Source organism: Gobio gobio (genome assembly GCF_949357685.1).
Source record: "Gobio gobio genome assembly, chromosome: 6".
NCBI lineage: Eukaryota > Metazoa > Chordata > Actinopteri > Cypriniformes > Gobionidae > Gobio > Gobio gobio.
The window spans coordinates 27,843,899-27,861,731 of NC_137102.1; the positions used below are offsets into that span (position 1 = coordinate 27,843,899).

A 17,833-nucleotide genomic window follows, 5' to 3' on the forward strand; every position below is an offset into this window, starting at 1 on the left:
TTCCATTGTAGTTTTCATTCTTGGTGTGAATGGGCCTTTAAAGTTAGCATGAAACAGAAATTGCGGTCTTTTCTTCCCTAGCTACAGTGACAAATATCCAAGTGAAATGGCTTCTTGAATGAGAAAAATGTTTAGGGCGGCACTTGATTTCCATCAGGAATTGATTGGACCATTGGATTGCTGTCATTAGCTAATTGCTGCGATCTCATGTAATTGACAGGTTGCTATAGGAGGTGTTTTATGGCCCCGCCCTTGTGCAGTGTTCACATCATCAGAGAAAAGATGGAGGGGGTGGGGGAGGGAAAGGAATAATGTTTTTTAAATAAATATTACAAGGGCAATAAAAAAAAATATGTGCACAAATAAATTATTTATAATACACACTGCAATATTCCAAAAAAATAAGATTTGTCAATTTTGCTGGCGACCAGTCCCTTGTAGCATATTGGTGAATATTCGTCCAGTACCTGACGTATAGTGATCTCTTCTGATTGGTCCTCAGGGATCCTGAGCCTGAACTGATGCTACTGTTCATCATCTGCTCTCTTAGGTCATGGATCTTGGCTTCAAATCGGCTGTACTCTGAAACACAAGGCCACAAACATCAATACTGCCCATCTCCCAGAATGCTGCTGTTGAATGCAGTCATAAGACATTTGTGTGTATTAGGGAATAATAGACATCACAGGAGAATATCTGTGTATAAAAAAAATTATATTTTAACACGATTAATATTACATCAATATACACAAGGATGGTGTTGTCATGATACCATTTTATGGCTAGAACATTTATTTAACAAATCCAATTTAATCAAATCGTGAAAGAACATCCGATTTCTGTCTTTATTGTTTTAAAAAAAAGTAATGGGACACTAGTCCCTTTAAATCCAAATGAAACCGCAACATCTGCTATACAGAATGTGAGTCTGTTGCAGTTAAAGCCACAATATGAAATGTTTTGCCACTAGAGGTTGCTTATTCAAAACAAAGGCTTAGCTTGATGACTTCTTGATTTCGCAGAGCTTTTATTGTGCCGCAGACGACCGCTTCCGGTCTTGCGTATGTGGGGTAACGCAGTGCTGTTTGATCATATTAGATACGTTATTTGAGTGTGTTGAATGTTATGTTATAATGCTTTGTGTGTTCACTGAGTGGCTACTATGAGACACTTGTTGCATACTGCAGTAAGCCAGATCAATATTAGGCATGATAAAACATGGTACTCGTGGTAAATCATGAAAAACTAAATTTAAACAATGAGACTAACTGTGTTGAACTATATAACAATGATACGTTTTCTATCGATGAATGTATCCAATCAGTTTCTCACCTGTCTAACAAAACACATCATATATTAAAGTGCCTTTGGTGTTTCCATGGTTTCTACAAAATAAGTCAAATCAAGTCATCTTCATTTATATAGTGCTTTTAACAACACAGATTGCTTCAAAGCAGCTTTACAGTGATAATAAGACATTAATTTTGTTTTTTAAACAAAACCGGAAATTGTGTGTAACGCGGGTATGATGTCATTGATAGGCAACGCACGGACACGTTCCGTGTCCTGGTTACAATTGCTTATTTCTCTGGATTTAAACATTCTGGGAAACATTTGAGATATTGTAAGTAAATAATAATAATAATAATAATAATAATTAATTATATTTATATAGCGCTTTTCTAGGCACTCACTCAAAGCGCTTTTACATAGAAGGGGGGAATCTCCTCAACCACCACCAATGTGCAGCATCCACCTGGATGATGCGACGTCAGCCATATTGCGCCAGTACGCCCACCACACACCAGCTGATTTGTGGAGAGGAGACTGAGGGATGATACCAATCGTATATATATATGGGGATGATTATGAGGCCATGATGGACAGGGGCCAATGGGCAAATTTTTGGCCAGGATGCCGGGGTTACACCCCTACTCTTTATCGAAGGACATCCTGGGATTTTTAATGACCACAGAGAGTCAGGACCTCGGTTTAACATCTCATCCGAAGGACGGAAGTACACAAGTCAACAAATATATAACATTGTTCTAGTGGTTTTTGGATATTTGAATCCAAAAATCGTACATATTGTGCCTTTAAAAGCACATCTTCTCAAAAATAGTTTATCAAGGGGAATGCAGGAAAGATCATCACATTGTTAACAGTATAATAATGGTCTGTAGGATGAATTGTACAGTCAGCTTTGGATGATTCAATATCCAAATCTAATTTTTATGAGTTCTATTCAAGACCTTAACCTGACTTGGATGGCTATAAAACTGGAGTATTGGTTTATTGGCTTTTTACTTCTCGCAATAACACCGCTAAGAGACTCCTGCTGATCGTTGATTGATTTCTGGTTTGTTTTTAATGGGTGATCAAAATGATTGACATGGCACTGTCTTACACTGAGAAAGACTCACCCTCTGGTCTAAACTGGGCAACGATGGTGACTGTTTGTCCGGCGTTCTTCAGGGCTGCAGCAGCCTGTTCGTGAGTGGCACTGCGTAGGTCTATTCCATTCACCTAAGAAAGGGACAGTCGTTTTTACCTCAATAGGGCAAGCGGTATGATAGTTGTCTGCAGACTGTTCAGCCCTAAGCTTAGTATGTCTGCTGAATACTGTAAGAAATATTTCTGATTAAAAGCTCATCTTTATAGTGACAGGGCAAGGTTTCAGAGGCCACTAAAAATACTCACAGACACCAAGCGGTCTCCTTTCCTCAACTCTCCACACAGGTCTGCAGGACCTCCGGCCAGGATGAAAGAAATAAATATGCCCTCTCCATCCTCTCCGCCCACTATGTTGAAGCCAAGTCCTGTAGAGCCTCGATGCAGCACCACCTTTCTGGGTTCCCTGCATAACCAAAAAAATAAAATAAAAGTCATTATAAGTTGACATAAATACTAAACGTACAGACTCATATAGCATCGTACAAAAACTGTTCATTGAGTCCTAAACAAACACCGGGAAAAAAATCATTACATTTTCCTAAATCAGGAAAATGATGTGCAAAATAACTGATTTGATTTCTATTTTAATATATACTGCCCAGCCAAAAAAAAGAGTTGCCATTTGGATTTAAATAGGCAAATCCTTAAGAGTCAACGATTGGATCATTATTGCAGTGATTATTTAGTTTCTAGCATGTTATATGTTTGGCAGCAGTTCTTCTAACCTTAATTGATGGAGTGTGTAGAAGACACATCATAGCCATATTCCAGGAGGACAATATCAAGATTCACAAGGATCAAATTGTGAAAGAATGGTTGGGAGGGAGCATGAAGAATAATTTTCACACATGAATTGGCAGACCTTAAATTCATTGAAAGTCTTTGGAATGTGCTGGATGAGACCAAAAATGTATGCACCTCTTGATGGAAATAATATCACAGCATTTATTTTCATCAAGAGGTGCATTCATTTTTGGTCAAGATCATGTATTGACAATGCAAGAGTCAAGCACATCCCAAATACTTTCAATGTATTTAAGGTCTGGACTCAGAGTGTGTGAAAAATGATTCTTCATGCTCCCTCCCAACTATTCTTTCACAGTCTGAGGCTGAGACTGATGAATCTTGACATTGTCATCCTGCAATATGGCCACAACATACAGTATAACATGCTAGAAACAAAATAAATCCCTGAAATAATGAACCTATCATTGACTTTTATGGATTTGCCAATTTAAATTCAAACAGCAAATTTTTTTGGGCAAGGCAGTGTATTTTATTCCTGTGATGGCAAAGCCGTCTCCAGTGTCACAAATCATTCTAATATGCTGATTTTGCGCTTCTGTTCTGACTTTGAAATAGGCTATTCACGTAAAACACAAGGCCACAAACGTCAATACTGCCCATCTCCCAGCATGCTGCTGTTGAATGCAGTCATAATACATTTGTGTGTATGAGGGAATAACAGACTTCACAGGAGAATATTTATTTCTGAATAAAAAATTATGTTTTCAACAAAACACATTATCGGTTTTATACCAATATACACACGGATGGTGTTGTCATGATACCATTTTATGGCTAATACAATATACACACGGATGGTGTATGATACCATTTTATGGCTAGTACATTTATTTAACCTATCTAATAGTTCTATCACCAAAGAACATGGGATTTCTGTCTTTATTGGTTTTAAAAAAAGTAGTAGGACACTAATTTGTGTGCGCTGTAAATTATAGTCTTCTTTTTCAATCTTTTCCAAAGAATTCACAGGATCTGTAGATGCCGTACAAATGAGGCAAAACAGCCACTGACTAAGCAGAAATTTAAACAATCAGAATCAATACTTTCAAAGTCCCTTTAGATGCAATGAATCCACACCATCTACTATGTGTGAGTCTGTTGCGGTTAAAAGCACACATTATCAAAAGTGGGAATGCAGGAGTACACCCTGTCATTTTTGTATGATGCATGCAAGAATCTCAGAAAAAAAAATATGGAGCAAAATATATGTGTGCTATAAATGTGCTTTAACATACAATAATAATATACAAGCATCATATTTCTTGCTTTTATATGTCCATAGTGCATTACTGTGTGTGTGATTACAAACTGAGAGGAAAGTTGAAATTATTTTCTGTGGTAATCAATATTATGCCACAATAAATGTCCCTTTAAGAGTGCAGGATCAATGTATATAAATGGCCTCTTGGAGGCACTGCTGGTCAAGTTCTACTCTACTGCACACAGACTTGTTCAACTAACTACACCATCAAAAATCCCTGTGGCTATCTTACAATACAATACTCTAAAGTCAAACACCATTTTATCATAATTTTATTTACTTTTGCCTATTAAATAGAACAATAACAACAAAAACAACACTGAACACAATGACATCTAGAAAGGGACACAAGCTCTTTTCAGGCTACTTTGTACTATATGCTTGATTGTTGTGCTAAAATTCAAATCCTCCAGTACACCTAAATGGTCAGATTAATAGAATCGTTTGTTCTGTTAGATTACAAAAATCTTGTTTATTAATTTTCTGGCAAGCTGGCTAATAGGCTTGATGACGTGCTGCGGTTCTTATGAAAATGAACCAACACGTGATGTGGATGGGCTAAATTTGGAGCTTATCAAATCGCTAAATTGGCACTGACATGTCATTTTAGGTCGGATTTATCTAAAGGTCTGCAGTTGCATCTGGATAAATGTTATAACCAGCCCTAGTAAGGACTATGATTAGATTTGGGTAATAAAACATTTATTTAAACTTTAATGTGTAAAACATTGGTCTATACCGGGGGTTTCCAAACTTTTTGAAAGGGGGCTAGATTCGATGTTGCGGACACAGCTGGGGGCTGGTTCCTTTTCTATTATATAATGTTTTGTTTCTTAAAAATGTCACAGATTTGACAAAAGTTTGTGCTGACACAGTAGAGTAGCTTGAGCTGAGACACAGATGTAAACTTAATACTAGGGGTGTGACAAGACGCTTATCTCACGACACGAGACACGAGATTGGGTTCACGAGAACGAGACAAGATTTTTACATAGTATTTTTAAGAAATCCTCAATGATGAAATACATGACTAGAAAAATAGTTTCCAGGTGCATTTGAAATGTTTTAACTCATCATCTTGTAATGAATGTCTCTAATTTCAGTTCTACTTTCTGAGTATGAATTATCATATGCAGTAAAAGACAACAAGCACGGTAAAGGTTTCGCCAAAAACTGACTGGCTTCTTTCCTATATGATTGTCTCTTCAGACAATCATATAGGATTATAACTGCACATGAGCTTCTTTTGACCTCCTAAATGAACTCATTCCCACAAATTGATCATAGATATTAAGTGCAAACAATAACCATAATACCATAATCCATAAGTACTCAATATTCAAAGTGCAAATAGAGACCACATTTTTCTTCAAGCATGATAAAGATCTAAGAGATGGTTACTAGATAGCTTTCATATTGGGAGATATTCGTCACAGTGGCACGAGATCTCGTCACACCCCTACTTAATACACAAACAATATCTATACAACTTTTAACAACCTACTTTTTAAAGGGTGAAATTGAAATATTATTATAGAGTTACAACTCTATTCTTTTTTAAATTGACAAGTACTCTATTTAGATCTCCACAGGTAAAACCACACATGGCACCTCACTACATGGTAAAAAGTAAAACTATCGTTTCTATATCTAGAATGGCTTTATGGTATTTAGTCTATAAACACATTTAATATAAATACAAATGCACAAAACTGCAAGTTTATGACAAAACATTTCTGTAATTTGGCCTTTATTACTAATTTAATACATGTCTACATTAAAATGAAATAAAATTAGATATTAACCTAATTTCTGACAAAATACCATGGTTGCACCATGGATCCATGAAGGTGAATTGTTGGTTGAAAAGTATTCTAAAAGGATTGGCTCAATGTTTCTCCTGATTTGCACGTTATTGTTGTTGATTAAGTCAGCGCTGTTTTAACGGGCTTTAAACTAAATTAAATCACAGAGAGATTTGCAGCTTGTACCGGAGACCTCTACGCCTAACTCGAACACTTCTCACTGGCTGTTTAATGGTCGTGTGATCGAGACACTCAGCAAGTAAACACATTTGTGAGCTCGTGAGTCACAAGCATAGACTGTAAAAAAAATAGGTCAAAGGTTGCGCTGTTTCGTTCTGCTTTTGGCATGTTAATGTTTCCCTGGCCTGAAATCTAGTATTCGACCTTGTGTTGACATTGTGATACTGCACAATTTGTAAATTATGCGTGGCGGGTCACATATAATATATTTTAATAGACAAGCTGTGCATTTGGCCCACGAGCCAGACTTTGGACACCCCTGGTCTATACAGACTGATGGTGTTACATTGTGTCACATTGTTGCATGAGCACCATCATAGGTTTATGTAGCAAATTTTGAGGCAATACCTGGTAACATCATCCTCGCCCACTGTGGTCTTTGGGGTCGGGGAGTAGCGTCCAGAATGCACTGGTGGCAGCGTCTGGTTCAGATAGCTTGGAGGGCTGATATGGTTTTCCATGTGTTGGGAATAGGCTGGGAAAGAGGAAAACAAGTTCAAACATTAATACATGTCACCGAAACAAGTCTATAACGTCATGATCTTCATCGCTATAGAAGCTTGCACCAAATAGTTCCAGGATCTCAAAGAAGTTTTCCTAATCCTCCAAAATGTCACAACTATTTGCTATTCGGCAGTTTGCATCCCTAAGAGAAACGGACACACGTTGACAGTAAATGATAAATGATACCTTTGGCTAAGCTTTTAACACCTGGGCCTCCACTGCAGCTCTGCTTACATAGCTATCCATGTGGGTGAAAAAGACCAGTGAGGTCAGGGTGAAACTGAGCCTAAACTATCCTTATCTTACCTGTCTTTGTCTCTCTGTAAATGTCTCATTTGAAGCAGACAGTTAGCTGAGCTCATGACAAAAGGCTGCCTGGGTATCGGTGCATCCTCATATGAGCTCTGTTGATTGGAAATAAGTGTGATCTGTACTTGCATGATGACAGAATGATGGTAAATGGGATGAGGGAAGGAGATATAATAGGTAATACATAAGCCAAGACAAGTAACTAAATCATTTTCCCAACAGCCTCAAACAGCTTATAATGTGTCTGTTTGTCAATATTTGACATCAACAGTTACAGTTGTAATGTCACCAGTGTGGAATGCATGATTAAACATGATAAACATTGCAGTAGTAAGAGGCAGGGTAACAAAGCTCCCATCTTCCCTATTGTGTCCACTTTATGAAAGACAGCTCTCTCCCGTGATGACATGTGACCAAGAGTCCAAGATTCAAGACCACAATGTACTTAGAAAGAAAGAGACCATTTTTTATAATATAATATAATATAATTAAAATAAAATAAAATAAAATAAATAAAATATAATATAATTGCTGAAATAAAATAAGTTAAAATTGTTTAAAAAAATTACATAAAATTCCCTGAATTATCCTTTAATCCAATTGGCAAAGATCCAGGTAATTTCCCTTTAAAACTAAATTGAGCTGAATAATGACAATCTGCTGCTATTCTTGCAGTTCCCGGATGTGAACTGTTGAATTTTCTGTCGAATTTGTACCACTGAATTTGTGTTGTAAAGCTAAATAAAATGGAACAAAAATTGTCTGTCGTATATTAGCTTGTATTTTTAAACAGAATTAATATTTTGGAAGTGAAATATGAGAGGTGAATATAGATTATTGAATTTTTAATAATGTGTGAATTCTTTTGAACTGAAAAATTCACATCTTAAATATAAACCGGAATGTTGGGGAAGTGGTGATTGGTGATTGGGCTCTGTGATTGGGCTCATCAGCAACAACGATGAGACTGCCTATAGGGAGGAGATCCAGCACCTGGCCACATGGTGCACCGAAAATAACCTGCTCCTCAACACCACCAAAACGAAGGAGCTCATCGTGGACTTCAGGAAGGAGTCAAGAGGCACACACGACACCATCCACATCAATGGAATGGCTGTTGAACGTGTCTCCAGTTTCAAGTTCCTGGGGATCCACATCTCGGCGGACATGTCGTGGACGACCAACCCCTCCAGCCTGGTCAAGAAGGCTCACCAGCGCCTCTTCTTCCTGAGGACACTGAGGAAGAATCAGCTCTCCTCGGCTATCCTGGTGAACTTCTATCGCTGCGCAATAGAAAGCATCCTGACCAACTGTGTGGCAGTGTGGTATGGGAGCTGCACTGTTGCGGAGCGCAAGGCACTGCAGCGGGTGGTGAAAACTGCCCAGCGCATCACAGGGACTCCACTGCCTGCCATCGAACACATCCAGAGGAAACAATGTCTGCATCGAGCTCGCAGCATCCTCAAGGACTCCTCTCACCCAGCCCACAGACTGTTTTCTCTCCTGCCCTCCGGCAGGCGTTTCAGGATCCACCGGACCAGGACCAGCAGACTAAAGAACAGTTTTTTCCCCAGAGCTGTCTCTTTATTGAACTCAAACCCCCATTGATCCACTTCCCTCATAAACTGATAACTCTCCTACCTCACATCTGCCTTCACTTTGTTATTTGCACTACCGACTGTTTATCACAGTAACAACTGTTTACATATGCATCTTGCACTGCCATATCTTAAAGGGGTCATAGAATGACATTTTTGTACAAGTTAATATGATTCTTTAGTGTCTAAATGAAAAGTTTGTAATATACTTTAATTAAAAATTCTCATTAGTATTGTAAGAAAACACTAATTTTACCTGGTCAAAACCAACTCAGTTTTCAGCAAGTCATTTCAGTGTATGTGACTTTAAATGATAATGAGCTTTGCTCACCCCGCCCCCTCTGCTCTGTGGGGCATTCGGTTCGACACGACACAACACCACAACACACGTGGAGTGTTGCCTTGACAACATTTGAGGGTATATTTTCGAGAAATAATGGCAACGGGAGTCTCTGAGGACACATCTAAGCAACCTTATCATTTTGAACCGGAGTCGGACCAGGAACAGATGACGAACCCATCGAAGTTCGAACAGGACGTTTCTGAATGGTTGGTTAACGTCATGTCACTTTGATCTATCTTTGTACTGGCAGAGTAGCGTAGTTGCTATGCGTTTACTGATGTGTTAGTTCATTGACAGATTGATTATATGTTATAAGATTTTTTTTTTACATTACTTCTTAATCAGTTACAGACACCGTTATAAACCATGTACAAAAGTAAGCTTAGTGTAGTGTTACCACGTTAACTTTATCACCCGAGTACACAGTTTGTAATAACAAACATAACGCGTGGTTCATTATAAACGTGGGATTATGAATTATATTGAGAACGTCATACACAGAAAGCATGCCGTAATGTAACTTACCCTGTAAACTTTAGCCTCATTCATCGTGAAGCGTGCAAGCGATTTGCAAAGATTAATATAAAGGTTAATAAAACACAACACCACAATCGCTTAGACGCCATTCTGCTCCAGAGTATCAACAATGGCAGACTGATGACAGCTTGCTCAGGGCGGGTCTGTGTTGAAACGCTGCTGTCAATCAACAATCGTAGGGGGGGCGTACACCGTGTAACGTCACACGATCAGACGGCTCGATTTGAGACAGGGGGAAATATATAAGGATATTAAAAAAAAACACTGGATGTATTTTTATCATTATAGGATGGTTGTGTACAGGCACTGCCAACACACATTTCCGTATAATCAACTTGTAAAAGTGCATGTACCATTCTATGACCCCTTTAACTAGATTATGCTCATTTGCACTGCCGACTGTATTTATAGTACCAATGTTTACATTTGCATTTTGCACTGTACTTCTAACTGTAATATGCAACCACTTTCCACTGCACTTTCCACTTTTTTTTTTCCGGATAGCTCTGTCCATAATTTATTGCACTACCCTAATCCACTGCTATTCCTCATATTAGCCTAGCATATTATTGTATACCTCTATCTGTAAAATTCTGTTTATAGTAATAGCCATCTGTATATTGTATTCATAGTACATATTCACCTGTAAATTCTGTTTATAGTAATAGCCATCTGTATATTTATTCACTGTACATATTCACCTGTAAATTCAGTTCTGTTTATAGTAATAACGTCTCTCTATTTATACATATTTATACATATTCAGTACATATCCATGTCCTGCACTTACGCATCCATTGTATATCCTGCACTTGCTGCTATTGCACTTCTGGTTAGACCTAAACTGCATTTCGTTGCCTTGTACTTGAATCTAATCTAATCTAATCGAAGTGCGATGCTCCTAAGAATAGGACGGCTGATAGGGTATTTATTAATAAAATGTTAGCATATTCTGCGAAGAAGAAGAGGGCAAAGGGGCCCCCTGCATACTCTACGTTGAAGCCAGAGACTAGTTCTGACTCTCCCTCTGTTAGGTCGAAAGGTGCCCGGTTTTGTTGAATTTCAGCACATAAAAATGCAAGCCTTAAAAGGATCCCCGGGTGTTAAGACTTGCATGGCTTAATATAACATAAATGATGTCTAATACTGAAATATGTAATAGAAAACCCATGAAAGATGTAAGGGAAAGCTACAATATGAGTATAAATGAACTAACGAAAACACTTCCTGAATTATACACCCACACTCATGTTAAACGACATCCTAAGATGACGGGGAGAAAAGGAAGGAAGAACCATAAAGTATGGAAGAATCTGCAAGAGCCAGCATCGTCTGTACAAGAGTAACTAAGATGACAAGATATCGACACACTTGATTTCCTTTGCAGACAAAATAGACTTCCTCTTTGGAAAGAACCCAGATTGCTTAATATGTAAACAGTTCGGTATAAATACCCCTGTATTTTTTCTGTCGGTGTGCATTCCTTTTCGATTTCTTTTGATTGATGTACCATCATTGAGAATTACTCTCTCTCTGTATTTTTATTTGCATTGCTCTGCTGTATCAATCTGACTTGTATTGCTCGGACGAGAACAAGTTACTTTTTTACATCTATTGCTTGAAACTGCATACCAGGTATTTCAAACCTTTATATTGACCCACTCATTCATGATTGTCTGAGATTGGATAAGCTGAAGTATTATAACCTGTAACCTTTTATTATTTTGCTAATTACTTTTGGATCATTGTTTAACCAGTACTTTTATCTTTTGTATAAATAAATTTTCATTTTATAAAGAAAAAGTATTTTTCAGTTTTTTACCTCAGCTTATAAAGTCAATTGCATAAAGAATAGATAGAGCATTTTTATCGCATCTGACACGGCCAAGGGGTCAAGCAACCATCGTTGAGAAAAACCACCGGGTGGTGAGTATGGTCTCATTACAAGGGTTATTGACTGTTTATTGATTTTGTATTGTTCATTAAGGGACGAGATGTTCATATCACTAGATTAATGGTATGAGATAACGAGCTAGTGTAGGCTTAGACCTAATACTGACCTGACAGCACAAGACTGCTTATCTGCAATTAATATAATTGTATCTTAAGGGTTAATCAGGAACTGGGATAAATACCGGATCCCACTACATGGGGGCTATCGTCCGGGATTGTTTAATATTAATATAATTTAATATTGACAAACCTAAAAAGAATCCGAGTGAACAATAATAATTTAAATCAATAAAGCGTTTTTATTCAAATGCTCCATCAGAGTCTCAAAGCACAGAGAGGAAGCTACTAGGAAAGTAACTTCCGCATTTTTTAACTTCAGTAATATATCTCAGGGACGCCTGAGAAAAGATATTTCTGTTGTTAAAACTGGTAATAAAATCTGGAGGACAGCGCTGTGGGACCAAGAGAGTACCCAATACTAGGACCTCAAATGTAAAAGGATAATTACCAAAAGAGAGGAAACAGATACACAGCTATGGATAATATAACTAATATCAATTTGCTCTCCCAAGATGAATTAACTAAACGACTAAAAAATGCGGGATATGAAGGAAGTGAGGAAATATTAACCACTAGAAACACTTTATACACCGCTAATGTAGAAAGTTTACGAAAACTAGTCAAAAAGGTTGGGGAATCGAGTAAAAGAAAACAAATTATAATAGATATTGAAGACAGTGAAACCACCGTTCCAATTGTTAAAGGAATTACCATACGAGTGATTAAAAACGGTGTTCCCAATACGGAAGCATTGGTCTTAGCAAACTCGCCTACCCCATCAGAATCTGACAGGGAGGGAGCGACGGGTTGAGATGCGGACCATTTAAAAGAAGGAAGTAGAATAATGCCAATGGAGGCAGGGGCGATTCCTAAAAATAGTGCTTTCCTTAAAAGATTCAGGCCTCTGATAACGGGGGGAGGATCATGGGAATTTGGAAAAAATGCGTTTAGACCGTATTAAACATCCACGGAAAGAAAAAGTAAAAGATAATTACAGAATACGGGTAGAAGGTAGATCTGATAAAAGTTCTGGTTCAGAATATAGTGAGGATGAGGAAATACCTCGTAGAAAGAAAATTATTTACAAAAAAATCTAGAAGCCAATCTCGTGAGGGGCTAAGTAGCTCTCATTAAAGAGAACATGACAGTTTGGGAGGAAGAACGTTCTTAACCTGCCCCGGTCTTGTTCTTAAAGCAGGATATTCGAACCTAACAAATATAAAGGGACCAGGCCAAAAAAGTATTAAGTATCTGATTATCATACTGAATAATACTTAAATCGATTCTGTTCAATCGAATTGAACAGGTTCAAAGGCTAAAATAGATATGTTAGCAGAACAATTAGATTGTATGCAGAAATCGTTGTGTTACATGCTGTTAGATGATAACAGAAACGACAGACAAGAACCGACTAACAACGAAATTTGGAAGTTGAGAGAATACACACATCAGGAGCTACCGCCCCGTAAGGGCAAAGCTCCCAGAAAACAATTAAAACCTGATAAAACTAGAAAGCTTATCAGGGAGAGTAGTGAAAGATACTACAGAATAGAAAAATATGAAAGGAAAATAGAGGATGAAGAAGAATCCTCAGAATCTCTGTCTGAATCTGAGTACTCAACTTCTGACAGAGAGGAGACCAGCAGCAAGAAACAGTTACTTCCTCCTAAGCCTCAAATAGATTTGTCACTAATGGCAGCCATCTCTAGGCAGGAAAAGGGAAGAGTAAACTCAGAATCAGATGAGGAAGTAAGGCCTAAACTGAGGCGTGGGCCGAAAAGACAGGCAAAAACTGACAGCGTCACTTCAATTCAGCTACTGCAGAATATGAGATTCCAGGGCGAAGGCGAAAAGAACATGGCCAAAGCTAGGATGGTAGCTGAATTGGGGGAAACGTTAAATGTCACAAAAAGACTGATTGAACAAATGATTAAGTATCATACCGGGTTGTCTCTAAGATTGGAAACATTAAAAAGATCATAATTCAAAAGTAATTGGAATAAATGAGGGAAAGCCACACCTGGCTTAAAGCGCAGGTGGAAACTGTGCCAAAATGGTTCTGTAGTGAACGAACCGTTGGCCCATGTGCAATCGGAGACATTTCAATCTGTGGAGCATGTAGAATAAAAACGCAGAATTGGATCGTTTGGCAGTACGAACTAACCACTGGGAATTGTGGTTGTAAAAACTGTGTAGATTGTAAGTTAAAATTTAATCTACGAGGCCAAGAGTGTAAGTGTGTTCTGGTTGAACAAGGACAACTTAAAAGGTGTGACAAGTGTGTCATTCTTCTGAAAAAACGCTGGATGGTTGTGACCAGCCAGAAAGGAGTATGGCAAACTAGGAAAAGTAGTACCAGTTTAGGATGTTTCCAACATGGTAAAATTAGGGAAAAATGGGAAGTGAACCCATTAGCCTTAATCTCTGACAAAGAAAAGGCATTTTTATGGGACAGGCTGTTTATTTGTGGACAACAAATACCGTTAGATTCCGACCCGTTCCGAAAAGGGGAGGTTCTGGACAAAACCTTGTCTAGAGACACTGACCTGAATCTATGGAAGCAAGTGGTGAAAGAATCATTGCATGACGGGGATGGTCTTGTGAACTATAAAGAAAAGGGAGAGTACAAGGAAAAATTGTTATACGATTTGATGATTGATGTAATTAAAGAAATGTCTTTCCAGGAAGAATTCCCTATTTATATGCCGAGAGAGTATAGTTTTTATGTCTGGGAAACGAACCTTACTATCCAAGCACGTCGTCAGAGGACGTTTACAGGGTCAGAAATAGTAAAGGTCAAGATAGAACCTGGACAGCACAGTATAGAGTGGGAAGTGAAAGTCTCACTAACAACTACCTCAGATTACATGGGGGTTGGAAGATCAATAGAGGGGGTTCATGTGGAACGATCAGTAATCCCTAAACCTAACTCGCTGAGCAAAGTAACCAATTGGTTCAGAAAGCAGTTAGGGAAAGTTTAGGTTGACATGTCTCTCTGTGTCTCTTTTTCTGTTTTGCAGCAACATGAGGCGTAAAGGAACGGAAACGAGACGAAAGCAGAGGACGCTGAGAGGAAAAAGGAGAACCTTAAGTCTGTTCCTGGTTGCGTCACTAATATCGTTGTTAATAAGTTTTTTCATAGTTTGCTTGGGCATATCTGTAGAAAATAAAGAAAGTAAAATAGGAGTAGCCTCGTGTTCTGAAATTGAAAGAATAGTTAGTAAAATTTGTTATAAACAAAATGTAACTTTAAAAGGCGAAATATATGGGCCAAGAATGATAAGGGAAATGTTCAAGGGATTTATTGCTAAAATAGATAAATCTTTTTGGAATTGTAAGGGTACAAAACGAATCAGTGCAACCAAAGGGCCAGTTCTTTATGGGAATAAAGTAATAAAGAATAAAACAAAGTTACAATGGAGTAGTTTAAAAGCCCATAACCAGACACATGTAAAATTGAAGGGTTTGGTTTATAATTTTTCAGATATAACTAACCTTACGTTCAGGTCGCATGTGTACAAAATATGGAATAGTCCTCTTGTGGAAGTATCGCAAAAAGACAAATGGGATTGTTTAACTAAACAGGTCAGTACTACAGTGCAGGAAACCTGGATGGGGAAAAGTGGCATAGAAAGACCCATAACTATGGAAATAAAAAATGACAGTGTAATTGGAGCAAACAAAAAACGAAAAATTAGATCTGCTAGTAAAATTACAATAACTAAGAACACGTGGAATAATGCAGATTTGAGCAACCCAGTGCAGAAAAGTTATTGGCCGATAGGACTGAAGCCACATGTATTAATTTTGGGGGTGTTTAAAAATAGACCCAAACCAGCCTATGCAGAGTTAGACTGGGTGACATGTGAGAAAAAGGTTGTGCCGCTTGCATTGTGTGAAAACAGAAAAGATTGCCCATATTTGACTAAAAATAGGTTTTTGAGTAATAAACCTGAAAACCAGTTATGGTACAACTTAGATATACATTGTAAAACGGAATATGGTACGACTAGTGCCTGGATTTGCTATTTGGATAGTGAATCCAAATGGGATAACGATAAATTTAAAGAGTATGGCATTGAGGTCATCAAGCTGTGGCATTCTTGGATGAGTTATCAAGACGCAAACAATGAAATGGTTAAGGCCGAGTCAAAAAGAGACACATGGACGATTAACGACACCTTGTGGAAAAACGGAGTAGGGGGTAGTAGACTACACCCATTGACTTTGGATTATGCGCCACGAGCAGGAATATCGTTAGAACTAGCGAATGCATCAGGGATAGTGAGTTATATTCTAACTAATATATCTGATCAACAATATAGATCCGCTATAGTGCTTTATTGTTTGGCAATTGAAGGCCCACTTCGGTGGACTCATACAAATCAAGGTATTTGGAGTGATCATAGTGATGGAATGAATAAAGGTACATTAAGATGGATTGGACTATCCAACTTCCAGTACCGTGTTTGGGATGTGTTCCCTGTAGCAATGGGATTGGATGAGATATCTAGCCAAACAGTCACTTGGAGAACGTTCCAAGAGAGCAAAAATAAGAATGTATTCCCAATTTCTATATCTTATAGGAATAATAAATCAAATATAGGACTGAACAAATTAGTGTTGACCCATGGCTATTGGAGTAATAAATACTATTTACCAATGTTGAAACCTAGCGAACATCGGGGTAGCAATGGTAAGGATTATAAAGTATTGATGGCATCATCTAATTTTAATATAAAAAGATCGAGTCCTTTTTCTAGGCATAGTCTACGGTCTGATGACTATTTAAAGGACGTGAATAAAATTAGATCAAGCTCATGGAATTTTGGAGTTGGCAAGTTTCAATTTAAAAGAGATGAAGAGGAGAAATATTTGTGGTTTCCGGGTATAGAACAGGCTTGCGACAAAAAGATGTTCGATGAATGGACTGTTAAAACCCCAGGTGACATGTTCAGCCCTAATATAACATGGATGTATAAAGGGGAACACTTATATTGTACATTTAAAGACTTGATGAAATTGGGCCAAGACAAGATTGGAAGTGAGGAACGATGGGAAGATATAAGTCAAATTACGCCAGGGGCTCCTTTAATGTTGATAGCAAAAAATCAAATAATGAAAAAATGTGCATTTTCATCGATGGTGAAAAGTCAACTTGAGCTGGGGGGTATTTTTGATTTAGTCGACGATTACCTGGAAGGCCTTTCAATGGGCCCGCATTTTATGTTTTCTGCAGACTTCTCATCTCAATTAATAAGGCCCAATACAGGGAATCTATTTACGGTTTATTGGAAAGTACAAACTAAAGCGATTCTGTGGGCTTTGGATAATGTTAAGGAGCTTGCTGTCTCCATTTGGGATTTATTCGTAGAATCATGGTTTTACATACAAATAGTGGTAATCTGCCTGGCTGTCATCTTTATAGTGACAGTATCGACAGTTATGATAATTAAATTTTCCAAATTAGGATTGGTTTGCAATCGACTGTCGAAACTGAACGGTTCCTTAAAGGACCGGAAAGCGCTTCTCTCTGCAAGCGAGTTCGACTCTGACATTGAGGATGGAAAAGTTTGAAGACTGAGAGTTACGCAATTTTAAAAGGCCCCTCGAGGCCTTATAAGCATGGCATGTTGACTAGTGAACTTGACACAGACTGACACTGGAAGGTGACTGAACATAACTGAATTACAACAGCGGTCATTACGAAAAAAAAAAAAAGATAATGGCCTATCTAAATTGCTCAAACACAAGCTCGTCCTGGCCCAGCCAAGAACAAGCGAACCGCGATATAGTGAGTATGTTTATTATAAACTTTTGGTTAATTATGTATTGGATTTCTGGGCTGTTCTATAATCACCGCCAACAATTTTTGCTAATGTGTTTGAGCCTAGGTCTTTTTAACATTTTGGATGATTTTTCTTTAGTTCTGATTTTAGTATCACAGCTGTTGAGAAGCGCT

The 17,833-nt window shown here is 38.0% G+C and overlaps 1 protein-coding gene across 20 annotated transcripts in view; it reads right to left on the reverse strand.

Annotated features, from left to right (window-relative positions):
• The window catches only part of dlg1b (discs large MAGUK scaffold protein 1b), a 314,786-nt gene that overhangs the window by 30,335 nt on the left and 266,618 nt on the right, over nucleotides 1-17,833 (reverse strand). For all 20 annotated transcript variants that reach the window (XM_079820292.1, XM_079820293.1, XM_079820290.1 and 17 more), the window contains 4 exons: nucleotides 6,916-7,042; nucleotides 2,701-2,857; nucleotides 2,424-2,526; nucleotides 468-582 (listed from right to left, as the gene is read on the reverse strand). In XM_079820292.1, the coding sequence (XP_079676418.1) occupies nucleotides 468-582; nucleotides 2,424-2,526; nucleotides 2,701-2,857; nucleotides 6,916-7,042 (502 nt within the window). The remainder of the gene's footprint in view (nucleotides 1-467; nucleotides 583-2,423; nucleotides 2,527-2,700; nucleotides 2,858-6,915; nucleotides 7,043-17,833) is intronic.